The following is an 18361-nucleotide window of genomic DNA, read 5'->3' as shown; positions in this document are numbered from 1 at the left end:
GGTTCCTTCCTTGTCTCAATAATCACCTGCCCTTTGATGAAGACACAGGGCCGCTTTGTTCGTACCCACAGCCTGAAACTTTCCATCTGAGCTGTTATTTCTTTCTGTGTACAAAAAATCTTGTCCACACCTCACGGAATCTTGCTGGTGTTGGTGATTAGCCTAGGCAGGACTGGGCCCTTCGCTATCACTCTTCTAACACCCCTCTGTGATTTTATTTTTTTTTTTCTTCCAGCTAAAACCTGTGATCATCAAGTATTGTCATCCGATGCTTTTCCTCCATCCCTCTAATTCTGTTTCCTCTTCAGAGGTGAGAGCCCTGTGTCCCTCTGTACGTTGGGATCCCCCCCAGCCACACGTGTGAACTTTGGGGTCTGGCAGTTTTATCTGTAGAGGTGACATCATGGCTTTTTTCCATGGCAACTCATTGCAGTGCCCAGGAGGATGCTGAACGCAGGAGCTGAACGCGAGGAGATTTTCAATGGGAACAGAGCAGGCAGCTGAAAGCAAGTCTGAGACATTAACTAATTAATTCGGGTAAAAATAAAAAGGAATGTGGGAAGTCCCAGAGGCCGATGGGCACTTCAGCTGCAGAAAGAAAGAGATGCTCGTGCTTCCCAGTGGAATGTTTTCTTGCAGAGACGCACACCTCCAGTAAAGAGATGTAATTGGGATTAGCCCCATTTTAGAGATGGGAAAATCGAGGCTTAGGAAATGAGAGCTGCCCGTGGCTGGGCAGCGTTAGCTGGAGGCAGATCTTTCTAAGCCCTCCTTTCTAATCCTCTACCTTAGCTGCAACAATTTATTGGGATTTTGAAGGCTCTGGGGAGTGTCAGGGAGGTGTGATCGTGCTGGCGGTTGCGTGTGTTTCTGTGTTGTGTCCTCTGTACCTGAAGACTTTTCTCCGTCAGCCTCTGGGGCAGGGGTGGGTTCCCAGCGTGGGTGCTCAGCCACCTGTGCAGGGTCCTTGATTTCGCTGGGGAGCCCGCTGTCATATAATTAAATATTCTTTTAACCATGAAATAAATATTCAGATTAACATTAAATAAATCCTTAATTCCCCTCGTCAGTGGACTTTGGCTGTGCTAGGAGTAGAGCTCTCGGGAGGGCAGGTGTTGCACCGTGGAATTGCGTTGGAATTAACTGTGGTCCTTACCCACCAAACAGGCCGGAGGGTCCTCGTCAGTCTGCGTACCTGCTCAGAGGAGGAGGCAGTCCCTGCTTAGCCCTGTGTTATCCCTTTTTATCATCACCATCTACCAACAGGATGATTTTTTTTTTTTTTCCCCAAACCATTTCAGGATGAGAAAAACTGCATTTACATACAGAGCAGCACATGGAGATAATGAGAAGTGCTTATTGCTTTCCATCTAGCAGGAGATTTGGTTTAGGGTTGTTTTTTTTTCTGTTGTGGTTTTTTTTTTTCTTATTTTATCATGCCCAAACCTCCCAGCCCATTGACACAGGCTGTGTTTGGAGCGTGCAAACACAAGAGTGCTGCGCTCACATGCTCGTGTAACGCTGAAGCATGAGTGAGCTGAATAATGAGCGGCCAGCAGCTGGGAAAACCTGCCCATGCGTGGCCACTGGTTGCCCTTGAGCTGGTCCCATAACTCACCTGGGCTGTCCCAGGCCTGAAACAGGACTGGAAATACTCCTCTGCGGTGCCTTGATGTCTGGAGGTGCTGCCTACCGCCAGCTGTTACCTGACCCTGGGGCGGGAAGCCGCAAGCTAAGAGATGGGACTTCTGGTGAGCTCAATTTCTATTTTTAGCTCGTCCTCCCCCAAATTTTGTCTCATTTACGCCCCTGCTGCAGCCCGTCTGATTTCTCAGCTGCTGCTCCCTGGGAGGAGGTGGCTCTTACCAACAGTGGCGCTTCCTAGGCATGGCCAACCTGGAGAAGATTTTAGACTGGCTCTTAGGAAGGATTTCTTTGCAGAAGGGGCTGTTGGGCGTTGGAATGGGCTGCCCAGGGCAGGGGGGGAGTCCCCATCCCTGGAGGGGTTGAAGAGTCGGGTTGACCCAGTGCTGAGGGATCTGGTGGAGTTGGGAACGGTCAGTGTGAGGTGAATGGTTGGACTGGAGGAGCTTCAAGGGCTTTTCCAACCCAGATGATTCTGTGAAGATGAGGAGGAACGAATGCTGGTTGAAGGCCCCTGTGTGCTCTTTTGAACCTCACATTGATGCCCTCGGCGATGCAGTCTCACCTTTGGTCCTAAACATTAGTTCCCTCTAAAACAACTCTGTTTCTGTTCTCCCAAGGTCTCGCATCTGCCTCAGCCTCCATGTCAGATCCTGCTCTGTTTTATGAATAAATATGCCGCAGCTACCAGATTTGTTGGTATGAATCCCAGGATTTCTCCTGACATATGTTATTTTCTTCATAAGAGCCAAAAGCCATAGTAAGCAAACATTTTAACAGGCGCTGGAAACATGGGACGCAGGCTTCTCCGTGGCTGACTTATTTGTCTAGCAAGAACCATAAATTCTCAAGCTTCAGGGCTTAAGTCAGCCTCTGGGAGTTGGGCTTAGGGAAAAAGCTCTCAACTAGGCGTTTGCTTGCAGAGTTTCTTGCCGTTTCCCTTAAAGCACATCCTTCTCGGCGAAGACAAGATGGTTTATTAGGGACAGTAGTTTATTAGGGTCACCCCAGTCTTCCTACAATGGGGATGTATGCTTAGAGACGAGGGAGAGAAAGAAAATGCTCCGGGTTCGTCTGAATTCAGACAGAAAGGGAGACGTGGGGGTTATAGGGAAGAGAGATTTTAGCGCAGAGCCTGGTGGGTGAGTTCAGGGGCTCAGTCTGCCGGTGGTGGTGGATTTACTGCCAGGGACAGGTCTGCGGTGGGACACTCAAACCAGACAGATTTGCAGGTGGATCTGCATCTCTGCGTAGGACGAGGTGGAGGGAACAACCTCTGTTCTCCCGCAGATCACTGCTGTGTCAGAGAGCTTTTCCTCTCGAGGGAGACGGTGATATTTTCCATGTTAGCAAGCTGCCTCCCGGCAGCAGCACCGTTATCACCGTTTTTAGGTACCAGCGAGGAGGAGCTTTACTCGTCTGCCTGCTCTGGCCCAGGTCTGGTGCCCAGCTCTGCTCTGGGACAGTGGCCGAGCTCATTCCCTTCCTGCTGCCTCAGTTTCCCCTTTCATCTACAGGTTGTTTTTTCCTGTGTTTAAGCGTAGGCTGCTCGGGGCAGGGACTGTGTCCTGCACAAGCACATCCCGCTGTGACAGCACCACTCCCCTTTGCCAGTGGGGATGGTCCCTTTTAGACCTTCTTTGTGCCCCCTGGCTGCTCAGTGGGGGGCTTTGGGGTGTGCCTGGGGAGGAAAGGGTGGCTGAGCAGACAACAGCAAGGGGGGAAGAGGGGAGATGTGGCCTAGGGCTGCAGAAGACTGATTTTGGGGGGCTTTAGGATGCTTTCCTTTTTCTAAAAGAGCAAGGGGAGGACAGAAGTGAAAGGCGATGGGAGAAAGGGGGGGGTTTCCCTCTCTCGGCAGCTACTGTGGAAAATCTCACCCTGGGGAGGCAAGTTGGGGTGATGGGTAAGATGAGTTCGGATGCTGGCTTGCATCCCCCTTTCTCTGCCAACAAGGGCATCTCCTCTGCCCGGGTGGGCTTCGCCCCTTCCCCTGCAGCCCCCGGGAGCAGGAGGGGAGCGAGGGGAGGAGGCACGGAGAAGCCAGTGGTGTGTGTACAGGGTGATTGTCATGGTTACCTCCCTGACAAAACAAATGGCTCCACTTAATGATGGTCACCCAAACAGCTCCGGAAAGTGTGTGCTCATCAGCTGGCTGGCAGTGGGAAGCTGGGTGCTGGCTCCGAAGAGCAAGAAACCCTCCCCAGCTTCCCGGGCAGAGCTTCGCCACAGGGGCACATGTTGCTGGAGCCGGTTAGGTAAGCCCCCTTCCCCATCCCGGACCCCCACCCATCACCCCACAGCACTGGCAGCCCCAGCACCGCTGCCCGATGGAGAGGGCCCCGGGGAGGGTCTGGGGGGGGGTGAATGCCACAGGTTGCTGAGGTGGCTGCTGTGCAGTGCTCCCCCCACCCCAAGCCCTGGCGCTTGCTCTCTCTCCCTCTCTCCCTCCCTTTTTCTCTCTCTCCTTATCTCCGTCTCTCCGTGTCTTTCAGAGACAAAAGCAGTCTGAAGCCGTGTCTGCCGCCTTCGGGATTTCTTCTGCCCTTCCTGCCCCGCAAGCCCAGCTGCGGGCAGTTGCAGGGGCTGGCAGGAGTGGGTGAAGTTGCTCCAACACCCCCCATCCCCTTCCTCCTCCTCCTCCTCTTCCTCCTCCTCTCTCTTCTTCCAGGAAAGGTAAGAAAAGCAGTGGCTACTCTCCAGTTGCTCCTGCACCTTTTTAGCAGGCTGGGCTGTGTGTGCTCTGCAGGGGTGTGCGTGTGTGTGTGTGTGTGCGGGCTGTTACTTCCCAAGGCTGTGCACAATCTCAGCACAAAGCCGCTCTGTGAAGAGATCCCTGTCATAATATTTCTGCAGGCACAAGCCCACACTTTGCAAGCTGCTGCTTCCCTGCCTTGCCTTTTCCCAGATGGATGGTGAGCCCCTGAGCGTCCTTCCCCTCCCCAAAATTCTACAGACATTAATAGTGACTGTCTTCATCTCCCTGCAGGCAGGGGACAGGGAAAGCAAAGGAGGCTGGATGGGGGGGACGATGCTGGGGCGGGAATGGGCTTTTGTTCTCCTGGGCAGCCAGGTGGGATATCCCAGCTGTGGACACAACTGGTCTGGGGGAAGGGAGGACTGACCTTGGCAGGGTGAGGGGGGACTCAGATCCCTCCGGTAAGGGTCAAAGCACCAAGGACCTGGCTTGTATTTGTCACACGTGGCTGGGGCAGGGCAGGACAGGGGTGGATGGAGAAGGGCTGTGTTGCTCCTGGGGGCCCGCTGTGTCTCCTTGGCTCTGGATGCATCCCAAGCGTGGGGCTGGCTGCCTGACAGTTTTAGCTCAGCCGAAAGGTGTCTGGGCTAAAACCTCCCCCTCTGGATCAACCCAGAGATTTTCCCGCACTGGTGCAGCTGTGAGCCCAGCGAGGCAGGGGTTAACTAAACCCTGTATCAGAAATGCTGTCTGCCCAGGGACGTGATTGATGGCTCTAGAAATAGGGCTTGGGACATGAATCAAGGTCCTTGAGACCCAGCTCTGGGGCAAGAGTGGTGGCCCAAGAGACCTGCCAGGGGTGTGACTGACAGTCCCCAAAATTTGGCTCTGCTGGGACTGTCAGTCGTGTCTCAACCTGGTGATGCATCCCCCTGGGAAGGGGGAGCCCAGCTGCTTTCATGGGGTGCCCCTCTCAGCAGGGTGCTGGCAGGAGCCGCCTGCTCCCCCAACCTTCCCCCAGCCTTCATATCCAAGGCCTCGGGGTGTCCCTTGGGGCACAGGCTGACTCCCAAAGGGATATGTGTGCCTCTGGCCAGAAATCTTTGTCACCGCTTTGGCAGCGGGGTACCATGCTGTCACCCTTCAGTGGCTCTGGGGTGAAGCACGGCAGCTGTTTTGCTGGTTTTCCCAGCAGGTGGGATACCCCACGCTTGCCGTTTGAGGCGAGGGGAGGCTGGAGATGGGAGAACAGCTCCCGGAGCTTTCCATGAGAGATTCCCACAGGTCTGCCATGGTGGATCTGTGTCACTTCCAGGAGGTGCTGCCATCAGCCAGCAAAACTCCCCTCCCTGCCCTGTGCAGGGGCTCGGACAGGAGAATGCTGCCTACACCGTTTCGGACACCATTTGCTCCTATTTTTTCCTAGAAATGTTTTGGGGAGTCGCAGCCCCCTGGCAAGGTTTGAGCTGGTGCTTTGGGGCAGAGCTGCTGGAGGGGTCCTGCATGTCTTAGGCGTGACCTGCAGCTGCTGTGGGTGAGGTAGGCAAAGTCGGGGTCCCCCAGCAGTGTGCTGCCCGAGCCATGCTGCCACTGCCAAACCAGGGAAATACCAAAGTGTGGCTCTGCTTGAGAGCCCCAAAAGTTTGGGAAGCGGAGGACTTCCTCTGTCTTGGTTTCACAAACAGGTGGGAGTTTCTTTTCCCATGGTGGTGGCCCGACAGCTCCCAGGGTTGTGGTGCAACGGGGCATCCCACCACCAGGCAGGGATGTCTGTCCAGGACTGTACATCTGTGTCCAGGCTGTAATCATCCTGACAAGCCACTGGATGTCAGTGTTGATTGATACAGATGAAGCAGAAGGAATATTTTATCCAGCTGCAGGAAAAACAGGCACCCTCCAAGCAGTGTGGATATGACCCAGGTCTGGCTTGGACCTGGAGGTGAGATTTCCAAGGGATCCCATTTGAGGCTGGTAAGAGGGTACAGCAGGGTGGTGCAAGCGATTCAACGGCCCTAAAATGCGTCCATCGTCATGTGCAGCACCAGGGCTGGGCTTCACACGGCTGTGTGCGTGTCTTGGGGGGCAAAAGCAGCTGGAGCTGCATCTGGACATCTGCCCTTCAGACACCAGGGCCAGGTGGGATGTGCTGCAGACAGCATGTGGTTTTATCGCAGCTGCCAAGTGCTGGTTTGGTTCTTACTGGCCTTTTTTTGGCTGTGGGTGCCAGGGAGCCCGTGGTGGTGGCACCGCTGGGCCCCCAACCTGCTTCTGGGAGTTGGGCCCTGAGCAGAAGCCAGGCTGTGTGCTCACACTTTGCTCTGTTCTGTGCAACGCATGAAAATACACCTTGGAAGAGCATTATTGTGCCTCTGTCTTTACCACACATGCTCAAAAGCCACATTTTTTGAGGGCACATCAGTACTTAGAGATGCAAAGATGCACCCAGGCAGCTCTGAGCAGCTCTTCAAGCATCGCACCCCCTTTTCAGGTGCAGAAACACCCTTTCCAACCCAGTCCTTTAAAATCCAGCCCCAAGCCTCACCCGAGCGTTGGGGCCGGCGCCTGCAGCCGGGAGGAGTGGCTGGTGCAAGCTCTGGGCGAGCCTGCGTGTCGCAGTGCCGTCTGCGCACTCCACGCGTCACCGGCCCCGGCCGCAGACGTCGGTGCAGCATCAGGGTCTTCTCCATAAATCCTGCACAGCATTTAGCCAGGGGTAGGGCCTGGAACGGGGCGAGCACATTAATGGCGTCGCTCCTTCCTCTGTGGCCATGAGGAGGGGCAGATTGCCAAGGAAAGAGCGTTTACAAAGCAAGGGGAAAAAATAAATAAACACATGGTAGCATCCCGGTGTGCCAGGTCCTAAGCGTGGCTGGCCAAGGGACAATTTCTGTCCCCAGCCCTGAGCAGCTCCCTGGCCGATGGGATTGTGGGCGTGGGGGATTTTTGGCGGTGCAGCAAGCTGGGTGAAGGTGTTTACCAACGGTTCCCCCTTCTCCTCCCGGCATGCCAAAGGCAGCGTGAGGCTGTGGGTCAGGAGGCATGTGGCCGGGTCCGGGGGATGGCCCCACACCTGCTGTGTGCAGGAGGCAGGGCACGTTTGGTGGCAGTGAGGGGATGTGCTGAGGGCTGGGTGGAGGCAGGGATGCCCTGGGCAGCAGTTAATGCTGGTGGTAATTTTTGGGATGTGCGGTCCTGCCAGCTCCTGTCCTGAGGGTCCAGCCCCATGACCTGGATGGAGACCGAGGGCAGGTCCTGGAGCAGCAAAGGGAGGATGGGGAGCAGCCGGGGTGGGTTCCTGGGGGGGCACAGAAGAGAGAAGCCAGCTCTCCCCCTGCTCTCCCCCACTCCAGCCTCCCCGCTCTCCCCTTTCTATGCTGCAGTCACTTGATGGCGTTGGCGACACGATGTGTGTGGAGCAGCCCCTGGGCTGTGATGGCAGCAGCCGGCTGCCTCCCAACCCTGTCCAAAGGGCATGAAGCAGCTGGGAAGAGCCCACCGAGCCCTCCCTGTTCTTCTGGGGCAGTTTTTGCAGCTGGCATAGCAGGCAGAGCTGGTGCAGGGCTCCCCTGAGCCACGCCGGAGTTGCCAGAGAGGTGCAACTCTCCTGGCTCGCTTTATACAGGACACAGCACGGGGCTCTGCGTCCTGCCGAGGGTCCCTTAACGTTTGTGTTGGCCTGGGTGATGCAGAAATCCCCTCTGGCAGAGCAGCTCCCATGGGGGCATGTCCCCATCTCCCGTGAGTGCAGGAAAGACGAGGGGCTGGGATCTCTCTGCTGTAAGTCTCTGCAGCCAAGAGAGCTGCCAAGTTGAAGTCACGCTCCCCGAGCCTGAATTCTCACCTCTCTGGCAACCCCGTAATGAACTCCCGTTGTGCCAAGCTGGTAAAGAGCATCTTCCCCTTGTTATTTCTTGCTTTCGTTCTTTCCCTAAGGCAAAATATTCCCCCCTCCTTCTTCCCCCGCCTGCCATTTAATCAGTTCCCGATATCTTGATGGCCTCTGCCACATCTTGGCAGCAGGACGACCTTCATTATCTCTCCCTGTAGCAGGTGAACACTTGCCAGCTCCTGACTTTACAAGCCCTGTTAGTGTGGCTTGGAGCATCCCGGTGTGATGGCCTCCCCTGGGCTCATGGAGGACTCCTGTGCCGGAGCAGCCGAGCCGGACACGCTCCTGCATCTCCCAACCGTGCAGGACTACATCCCCCTGGATGCATCCCCCGGGCTCCGTGGTGTGAGCAGCCTTTGTGGTGGAAGCAGAGGAGGATTAAATTGGGAACAGCTGAGTTTGTTGGCTGGGATTCAGGAGCGTGCCCTCAGATTACTGCCCTCCATCATTTTCTCCACTGCTGTTTTATATGCTGGGGTGCCCTGGCTGCTCTCCCCCATCCCAGCCAGCCCTGCTTGCTGTCCCTTGCTCTCCCTTTTTCCTCTCTTTTTCCTGCCTGAGCTTGTGGCCTTGATGTCTGCCGTTTGTGTCTTCCATGGCATTTGCATATAAAGGTGGTTTTAATAACGCAGGACTGCTAGGAAATGAGAAACTGATGTATTTCACTGCTGCTGGCTCCTCCTGGGCCTTGTAAATCATTGCATAAAGCATTGCAGAGCCAGCCAGGGAGAACTGCTGCCTAGCAACTTCTCCCAATGCCCCAGGGGAGCTGGATGTGGCCTGAGAGCTACCTGAAAGGTCTCCTTTGAAACCCTCGGTCTTGCAGGAGATGAGCTGGAACAGAGGAAAACCTGCTTGGGGGGAAAAAGTTGAAATGTAATTGGCAGAAGTAGCCACTTTGCATCTGAATGTCTCCACTAAGCAAAGCGGAGGGATGAGTCAGCCTTTGCAGGAGGGAGCTGGAGATGCTGGGCAGCAGAGCCGTGGCCACCTCCCCGCAACGCAGGGAGGACTGGCAAGGGCGTGGGAGGGCAGGGAGGATGCCTGGTTCTGCCTGCCTGCTCGCCCTTCCCACAGGCTAAGGGAAAACTCTCAGGATCATAGTCTTATCCTGGAGAAGCTTGTCAGTCTGGAGGATAATGAGAAGGGCAGAAGGGCCAAAAAAAGATGTCAACCCGTTCTGCCCAGACTCAAGCCGTAGGTGGGTGCAGGAGCTGGTGAGATGTGTGATCCACCACTGCAGTGTCGACCTCCGGGGCTGCCTATCCCCAGCCAGGCAGGTTTAATCTGAACCTCCTCGCTTGTGCCAGCGGGAATTTGGGGCTAGTGTTTGCCCGGAGCCTTCCCACCAGGGTCTTGTCTCCATCCCCATCTCCACCAGTGGCGTTGTCAAGCCCAGGTCTCATCCCGTCCCGGATCAGTCACCTTTCTGTCCTCAGGGCTGCAGAAGCCAAAGTGAAGGTGGTGGGAGGACACAAGTGTTTTGGGTGCTTGGGGTTCCTCATTCATTCTCACCCTTCCACCTCTCTCCAGTCACCGACAGACCCCCGGGAAGATGCCGGGGCTGATTAACCGCACGACCCGCTCCCCGCTGCCCCTCACCGCGTCGCAGGTGACGTCGTGCGTCAGCGGCTATGCCTTCGGGATGACAGCCTTGCTCACCTACCGCAACCCAGAAGCCCAGGCTTTTGAAGGCAAGTTTCAAGGGGTGAAGCTTGAAGGGTGCTTTAGAGCCAGGGATATCACAGCGCTGGGTTTCTGTGCGTGCCTTAAACCTTTAGATGCTTTCAGGAAGAGTAACCAAGTGTATTGTGTCCTCAGTTGTACCCTTCATGGCCCAAGGCTACAATTTTTGAAGGGTGAAAAATCCCAGGAGCATGCAGGGAAGTGCCAAGAGGGAGCTGCCCCGCTGTGGTCCTGGCTGGTGGGCCTGAGCAAGTGCTTGGTGTTGCTAAAAAACCCCTTCTGCTGGCAGGTCTCTTTGTCTACCCCTTGGATGAGTGCACCACCGTCGTCGGGTTCGAGGCAGCCGTGTCCCGGCGTGCCATGACTGTGCAGATCAAAGACAAAGCCAAGATAGATGACACGTATTTTGACGGCTGCAGCCTCCTGGATGGAAGAGCTCAAGATGGAAGTGGTGAGGGGGTTGGGGGTGTTTTAGTGAATGTGGGGAAGAAAAACAGGGAAAAACCAAGGAGGTGGCAGGGGGTGACTGGCTGGCATATGCCACAGCATCGAGAGGGCTCCTTTTGAAAGGCTGAGCCTTGGGTTGTGGTGTTCCTGTCCTTCCAATGTCTGCCAAAAGTGGCAACCTCATCCGTTTTGGAAAGCACTGTTGCTTCTGGACAGCCGGAGGAGTGATGCAGAGGGCTGGGGCTCAGGCTCTTTAGAGAAAGGCTGATGTGTGCAGTGAGGGCTGGTTTAGACATTTGGTCCAGGGCTGGGGTGGTCGCAGGAGGCCCGGGGAGGAGCATTTTCCACGGTTGTGACACTGTGTCTCCCTGGTGTGGTTCTCTCTCTGTGCAGGAAGGATCATGATGGATGAGGACTTGGAGAGGATTGCTTTTGTGGCTAACCTAGGCACGATTCCTCCCCTGGAAAGCATCTCCATCTTCATCAGCACCTCCTCTGAGCTGCAGACACTGCCCAGTGGGGCCGTGAGGGTCCTTCTGCCAGCTGTGTGTGTCCCCAGGGTCCCCCAGCCCAGCCTGGAGAATGCCAGCAGCCTTTCCAGCCACCAGCTCCGAACGTATGAAAAACGGGACAGGCTCTGGCTGGGACTGCGCCGGGGGGATGTGGGACTGGCAGAGCAGGAGCTGGCTGCGGGCTTTACCTCCAGCAGATCTGCAGTTCCTGAGGGGATATAACGTGCACAGTGTTGACTGGGGTTTGTCTCACCGGCAGGGACAAGCACTACTGTGGCTCGGGGAGCCTGGAGCAAGGGGGCAGGTTCTGCCTGGCTCAGCTGCTGGAGAGCGAGGCCACCAACCCCTTCGAGTACGAGTTCAGCTTCCACCTGGAGATCCGGGGGCCGTGCTTGCTGGCAGGTAGGAGTGTCAGGCTGATTTATCACCACCTCACGGCCCTGTCCACGCTCTTCCTCCTTCTCTGCCTCCCCGATGTGGAGTCTGTTTTGGCAAGTCAGCTCTGCTGGGGTGGATTTACCAGTACAGTGATGATGTTAATGTGGGGCGTTGATACGGCAGAGCCGTCGCACAGTCCACTTACTTCCTGTCCTCTGCCATCTTCCCTTGCTGTCCCCTCTGCGCCGTCTTCCCCGTCCTCAGTCCCTAACTGCACCTCGGTTTCCCTGGGCAGGCGTTGAGAGCCCCACGCACGAGATCCGGGCAGATGCCGACCCCTCCGCTCGCTCCGCCAAGAGCATCGTGATCACGCTGGCCAATAAACACACCTTCGACAGACCCGTGGAGATCTTGATCCACCCAAGTGGTAGGTGGGCTCTGCTTCCTCTCTGCTGGTCTTGCCCCTTCCAGGGACCTTCCCCCGTAGTGCTGGGGACAACTGGGTTAGCTCTGGTTTTACAAGTATTGTCAGGCATTAGGCTTGCTAGGAGATAATCCTGGACCCTCTCAAGCTTGCCCCTGCTGCCCAAGCTCAGACATATTGCTCTGTTTTCACAACCGAGGGTGCCTGCATCTCTGCCAAACCTGAAATTTAGCTGATGCTGTTCTTCACCCGATTCTCTTCATTTCCAGAGCCCCACATGCCTCATGTCTTAATGGAAGAAGGTGATATGACACCTGCAGAATATGAACGACACCTGAAGGGGAAGAATGACTTCATTAAAGGCACTAAGAAAGACCCCAGTGCTGAGAAAAAGGTGAGAAGCAAAAGCTGCAGGTGTTAGCTGAGGCTTTCCTTGGGACTGGAGCTGTGCGAGTGAATGATTGCTTGCTTGCTTGCAGTACCAGATACTACACTGGCCTGATAAGCTCTGCAGCATCCTCCTTCAGAGAGGGGCTTGTGTGGAGGAAGAGGGGAAAATTCTGCAATGCTTCTGATAAACTGAGTGTGGAAAGAGCTCTGAGATGGTTATTGTGTGTATAATTAGTACTAGTCTAACATATCATAATTAGATAGGTGCATTGTTATAGCATTAAGGGTATTATAATTATTGCAATGACACAGAATAAAATATTCTTTTAATTGCTCAGTAAATGTTTACAGTTTCTGGATAGCTGTCAGAGAGAAATAAGTGATTTTGCTTGGAATAATGAGCTGAACTGAAGACAAGGTAGGAGAAACTTCTCTTTGTTCTGCTGATCAGCAAATAGAAAAATATCTGCTCTGGGATCTGTGCCTCGTCTTTCAGCAGTTCTGAAGTGATGAGTGACAGCCTAGCACTTCTGAGCTGCCACGTTGCTGTGTGTGGGATCAGCGAAGAGGAGTGGACTGGTCAGAGCCCTCTGAGTTGCCAGGGTGGGCTTCTGCACCTCAGGTTGCACTTGTGTAACCACAGCTTAGTGTGTCAGCTCCCTGGTTTACACGCACTGCTGTTCTCGTCTGTGCCCGGGGATGCTGATTTCCCCTTAAACTCTTTCTTTCTCCATGGGTCTGAGCCTGGGTGCCTGCCTGGCAGACATCCCAACCTGCTGCAGAGGTGCCTCCCTGTGCTGCCACGGTTCCTCCTTTCACCAGAGACACGTCGAGCCTCTTCTCTTCCCTTCTGCCCTTCGCTCTCCCTGGCAGCACGGTGCAGGGATCAGGACTGCGCTTGCTCACGCGGCAGGCATCTCCTCTAATTGTGTGCAGCGTGCGGCAGGTGGAACGAAATGAAACTCCCACGCTACGGCTCAGATGGCTCTCTAATTATTTCTGTCTTTAGCACGTCAAATTATCTAGGGGGGGGATCATTCCAGAGCCATTTCCCTCCAGGAAACCCACCTTCTTGCCCCAGGAAAGCAACTGCACAGAGAAGGGCAAGAAGCAGAGAAGATGCCCTGAATATCTGGGGTAGATTATGGGCTAGAACTGCTGCTGCTCAGAGCATGACACTGGACACCTCTCGGCTTAAATTAAATTAGCCCAGAAATTTCAGCAGTAAATGATAATTAATTTTCCTCCCTCGGTTTGTTATGCAAAAGCCTTGGATGCCCGTCAGCTAGCGGGGTGGTGGGGACGAATGCACACTGGAATCAACTCTCGGTCGACAAGATCTGATTAGTTTACTGTAATTGGATAACGGATGAAAGGGAACAGAGGGGAGAGGAGGTGAGCAGAAGAGATGGTGCAGATGAGATGCTTGCTTTTCTGGCTGACCTGTAGCAGCAGCTCTGAGGCTGTTTACTGAAGGCTTGCTTGTAAAATTCACTCTGAAGTCAGCAGGAAATCCAGGTTATGGCCTCATCCTGATCACGCAGGGATTTATGTCTTGGGTCCCCACAAGCACCCCAGGGAGTGCTGTGGGTAGGTACGGGGCCACGCTTCAGTATTGGACAGAGAGGCAGCAAGGATCCCTCTAGTCTGAAATTTGATAAACATCCGTGCTGGGGAAGATCTTAAACAAAATCATGTCATATGGCTGAAGGAAAATGAGGATGGAAAAAGCCCTCCCAGTTCCCAGCGACTGATGAATTATACTCCAAAGCGTGAGAGTGGAATGCGGGAGGATGAGCGAGAGCTGGGGTGACAGCGAGGTACTTGTTCCTGTGAATGGGAACCGTCTTTTCACAGGGGTCAGAGAAGCAGCACTCAAGCAGCACAGCTGAAAGCGAAGCTCGTGTGTGTGTGTGTGTTGATCCGCAGGGTCTCCTGAGTTTAGCGAGTTATGTAAAATAAAGGTTGGCCGTTAGCTCGGAGATCGAGGAATATGACTCACGGCTGGAGAAAACAAGCCTGGTTATTTGGGGTCTGGTTTACTCCTGATGAAACCAACAAGAAACAGCAGCCTTTGAAAGAGGGGGGAAAAAAAAAAAGGCAAACAAAGCCCCCGAGGACCAAGCTGCTTGTTGTGGAACATGTTTCCAGACTGCAGACCCAGGGATGAAAGGCCACGGGCTGCTGATGGGGGGTCCCGGAGCTCCCTCGAAAGCAGCGACGCGCTGATTCACTGCAGCTGAGACCGTAACCCGGGACTGCTTCATACACACGTAACAGCAGATTATAAACCCAACGCAAGAGGTTTTTTCCAGTTTAATTTTATCACATTTTTAATGACGATTGGTACTTGAAATAGAACGAGGGAAAATGCGGAGAGCCACCGGAGCTATGTGCAGTGCAGAGACACGTATCACGGGGGTTCCTATCGAACGATGTCCTGAGTGACCGGTTCAGCTTTCCAAAGTGTTTCAATCCATACAAAGAAAAATGATAAAAGAAATGGGCAGAAAAACCAGCAAACCAGAGGCGGCAGGAATGAATTGAAGCAGTGAATACAGCACTCTGAGGGCTGTATCTCTCACTTTGTTATTGAGTGACCATGGACAAAACCTCTGCTGTGCCTCAGTGATACTAAACTGTGCTAATGAACCACGTTTTTGGGAGGGATCTAGTGAAATGTTTGGGGAACCAGTTTTACAAGGTGCTGCGTAGGGCCAGATCTTTTAATTTCTTCTCCAGGCTCCCATCTGTGCGTGCGGGGGGTCTCTGGCTTGGGCTTTCTGCCAGCCTTTGTCCCCCAAGCTGGGAGGAGGCAGGAGTCCCGTCCACCCATGGAGCAGCCCCGCAGGCCAGGGCAGGACAACCTGTGACAACCTGAGCTCAGGTGTTGTCACCAGTGAGGCCAGAACAAGCCCACCAAAGGCCACTCACTTAATCTTTGGGCTCGCAGCCCTGCTCTGATTCCCCTCGAAGTGAAAATCAACCTCTTGAGCTTGCTCTTTCTTTCTTGCAGACAGAAATCATCAGGAAGCGACTGAACAAGGACATCCCCCACCACCCTGTCATCATGCTCAACTTCTGCCCTGACTTGAGGACCGTCCAGCCAGACCTCCGGAAAGCCCAAGGAGAGTTTATCTTCCTCGTAGACCGCAGCAGAAGCATGAGCGGCGTGAACATCAACCACGTCAAGGTATGAAGGAGGGGAAGTACCTGCATGCCAATGAGGGATGAATATTAGAGAGCAGTGGGGGTTGTTGAGTGCTGATGAGTGTTCATTATGAGGGGATGGGGGGTAATTATATGCTGTAGCTTTAGTCATCTCAACCGCGTGGCTTGTTAGGTACCTGCAGCGAAGCTGATTCTCCCCCGTTCTGTTCCTCTTCCTCTTCTTCCTATCAGCACATCAAATGCCAAGATGTTTTCTTTCCCCCTCTTGCTGGTGTGTATGTCTTGTGCATCCCCTTCTCCCTGTCTCCGGGAGGGCTTGGGACGATCGCTACCTAGGTGGGAGACCTCCAGGGAGCTGCAAGGGACTCCTCAGGGTGACGTGCTGACCATGCGTTAGGAGGCATTTTGCTGATGTGTGCCTCTGTGCACCCAGAGAAGTTGTTTGAACGTGATGCGTCCCTTTTTCAAACACAAATGAATTCTTGCGGTCCGGTGGAGGATTATGAGAGGTGTGCTGTGACCTCTGGATAAAAAAGGGGCTGTAGAAAGGCCTTGTCGTAGTATTTTGTGGATCTGAGGTTCCCTGGTCAGGTATGACTCTTAGGCAGCTGCAGGTTGCCCCAGGAGAGCTGGGTTTGGCTTTGTGCTGCTGCCCAGAGGGTCTGGAGAGGTTCCTGCCCCGAGCCCACTGGGGACCACTCTGTCCATCACAAGGGAAATCGCTCCAGTATACTATTTAATTATCATTATCCCTGCCTAACCTGCTTTGGAGGCCAGGTTGGTGTCCGACACCTGTCTCGGGGTCTGGCAAAAGCTCTCTTTGGAAAGTTTCTGTCTCGATTTTTGGGATCAGCTGAGCCCCAGTAGCTTAAGGAATATCACATCATCCTGAGTGGGGCATGGGTCTGTGCTGCCCCGTGCACCTTTCTTGAGGACAGCAAAGGAATTGCAGAGGCAGGCGTCATCTGAGGGGTTCGGTTGCATTTGGATGCCTGAGAGACTCACCAAACCGATGTGTCCCCAGGTGTCCTGCTCACACCCTTTCCTAACGCAAGTGCCACCCAGATTTGCACCCCAATGCTCCCCTGGGTACGGCTGCACCCCCTTCCGCAGGACTCATTGCCTAGGGCGAGCGCCAGGGAGCATCTTCTAGCCCATCTCCTTACCCATCTGTCTCCGGTTTCCATGGGAACTGCCGGAGGATGGCCACCTCCAGCAACAAGGATCCGGATGCCGGGGAGCCCGAGCACGGCTGCAACAGCTCCCCTGGGACAGGGAGGCAGTCCCCTGCCCCTGCGTCCACCAAAGGGGCCAGGATATCTCCGAGGTTGTACCCCCTTCCCTTAGCACGTTTCAGGGTCTGGGAATCAGGAGGCGTCTGTGCCCCAGGCCAGATTTTCACTTTCTGACTCACAGTGTGGCCGAGTTTGGGCACCGTGGTCTCTGCAGCCTCCATGGAGGCTGGTTTGTCCCATGGGGATGGGGACCCTGCAGGGACAGAGCCCTTCTCTGAACTGGGACTCCCATCCACAGGAGGGCTGTAAAAACAGGAAAAAGGCTGTTCCCCTTCTGGAAAAATATTTGGGGGAGATATCGGAGATTTTGGAGGAGATACCTCAAGGGAGAAAACCACTGTCTCTCTTCTGAGTCCCCCATCCTTGTTTACGACTTGCAAATGTCAGGGACCTCATGGCAGGGGCTGTTCTTAGTGGGTTTGGGTGGGTTTCGCTTGATGGAGACATTTGCATCGTCCTCAGCTCGCTGGGGGAGCGGCGTGGCAGGACTCGGACGTGGCAGCAGGGAGAGCTGAGCTGCGGAGCGGTGCTGCTGGCAGGGATGGGGACGGGGAGGGGATGGCCCGGCGTGGGCGGGCTGCGTGCGGCCGCGAGGACACGGTTCACTGCCCTGCAGGAGGGCACTTGGCCAAAGTGGCTGGGGTGGAAAGTTCAGGGGTTTAAATTTCCTCTCCCGTCCTGATGCAGCCGGGGAGAAGAGCCAGGCCCACAACGGTGCCCGCATCAAGAGGGTTTGCTGGCAAAACGAGGCTAATAACTGGGAATTGACTTCTCTGGAGGCAAACATCTCTCCTTATTGAGTTGCCATATAGATATTGAGTGCAACAGGATCAAGATCAATATTTACCACAAGAAGCAATAAATCTTTCTGCTTGCTGACACAGAAAGCAGGCATCGGTTGCCCACTTTGGGAAGTGCTTTAACAGAAATATTTGGAAATTTGGTTGGGTTTTTTTTTCCCCCTTGTAATTAGTTCCAAGATGGGATGTCAGCGTTGAGATTTGGAAGAGCCGGCATCCCAGGAGCCATCTGGGAAGCAGCGGTATAAATATATTCTCGTAGGTTTGAGATAACAGCTTGGTTTAAAGTACTCTGGAGCCTGTTAAAGGGCATCCCGGTTCTCGTACGTTATTTCACAGATTTGCTGTGCTCTGCCTCTGCCTTGCTGCTGAGTCTTCCAGGGGTCAGGAACTCAACTGACCTGCACCCCGTCTCCCTGCAGCCGTTCCCAGGCGGGGGGTTTCTCTGCAGGCAGCTCCAGCACCCTCCCTCTGCAGTTACTCGGGTCTTTGCCACGGCGTATGACGAAGCAAGGAGGCTGCTCTTGCTCATTTGACCTTGGCAGCTCTTCTCTTAGGGCTGGCTCTAGGGTTTCTGCTGCTCTAGGCAGACTGGCAGGAGTCTGCCTTTATCAGCATATAAACAGAAAGCACAGAGCTCCTGACACACTGCCAGCACTTTGCTTTAAATTGGCCTCCCTCCCCTGCCACGCTAATTGCTCCTGCTGCCCCTTGCAAGCTCAGGAGCTCCTTGGGTAGCTCTTGCCCAGTTGCTGCTAACACAAGCTCTGTCCTGGAGTTGTCCGTGGCCGTCACAGATGTCTGAGACAATTTCAATTGCTCTTCCCTTATGTAAAAACCAGGAATAGACAAGTTAGATAACCACCTCTGGTAAAGAAAATAGCTGAAAACTGTCTCTCCCAGTTATTTTAATTGATGCCAGTTATGAATACAAGAGAACTGGGGATGGGGGTGGCTTTTCCTTTTGTGTAACTTTAAGCTGTTTGTTTATTTTCTGCAAGTTTGGACATTGAAATGCATTGCGTGT

The 18361-nt window shown here is 54.3% G+C and overlaps 1 protein-coding gene across 1 annotated transcript in view; it reads left to right on the top strand.

Annotated features, from left to right (window-relative positions):
• The first annotated feature begins 4254 nt into the window (after positions 1–4254).
• VWA5B1 (von Willebrand factor A domain containing 5B1) overlaps positions 4255–18361 on the top strand; it is a 29173-nt gene continuing 15066 nt past the window's right edge. Inside the window, exons 1-8 of the mRNA XM_074892711.1 lie at positions 4255–4320; positions 9765–9925; positions 10207–10368; positions 10758–10980; positions 11136–11278; positions 11550–11681; positions 11948–12072; positions 15085–15261. Of these exons, the coding sequence (XP_074748812.1) occupies positions 9787–9925; positions 10207–10368; positions 10758–10980; positions 11136–11278; positions 11550–11681; positions 11948–12072; positions 15085–15261 (1101 nt within the window). The 5' untranslated portion in view covers positions 4255–4320; positions 9765–9786. The remainder of the gene's footprint in view (positions 4321–9764; positions 9926–10206; positions 10369–10757; positions 10981–11135; positions 11279–11549; positions 11682–11947; positions 12073–15084; positions 15262–18361) is intronic.

Source organism: Strix uralensis, chromosome 23 (assembly GCF_047716275.1).
Source record: "Strix uralensis isolate ZFMK-TIS-50842 chromosome 23, bStrUra1, whole genome shotgun sequence".
In the NCBI taxonomy this organism is placed as follows: Eukaryota; Metazoa; Chordata; class Aves; order Strigiformes; family Strigidae; genus Strix; species Strix uralensis.
This window is presented reverse-complemented; position numbering and strand designations above follow the sequence as displayed.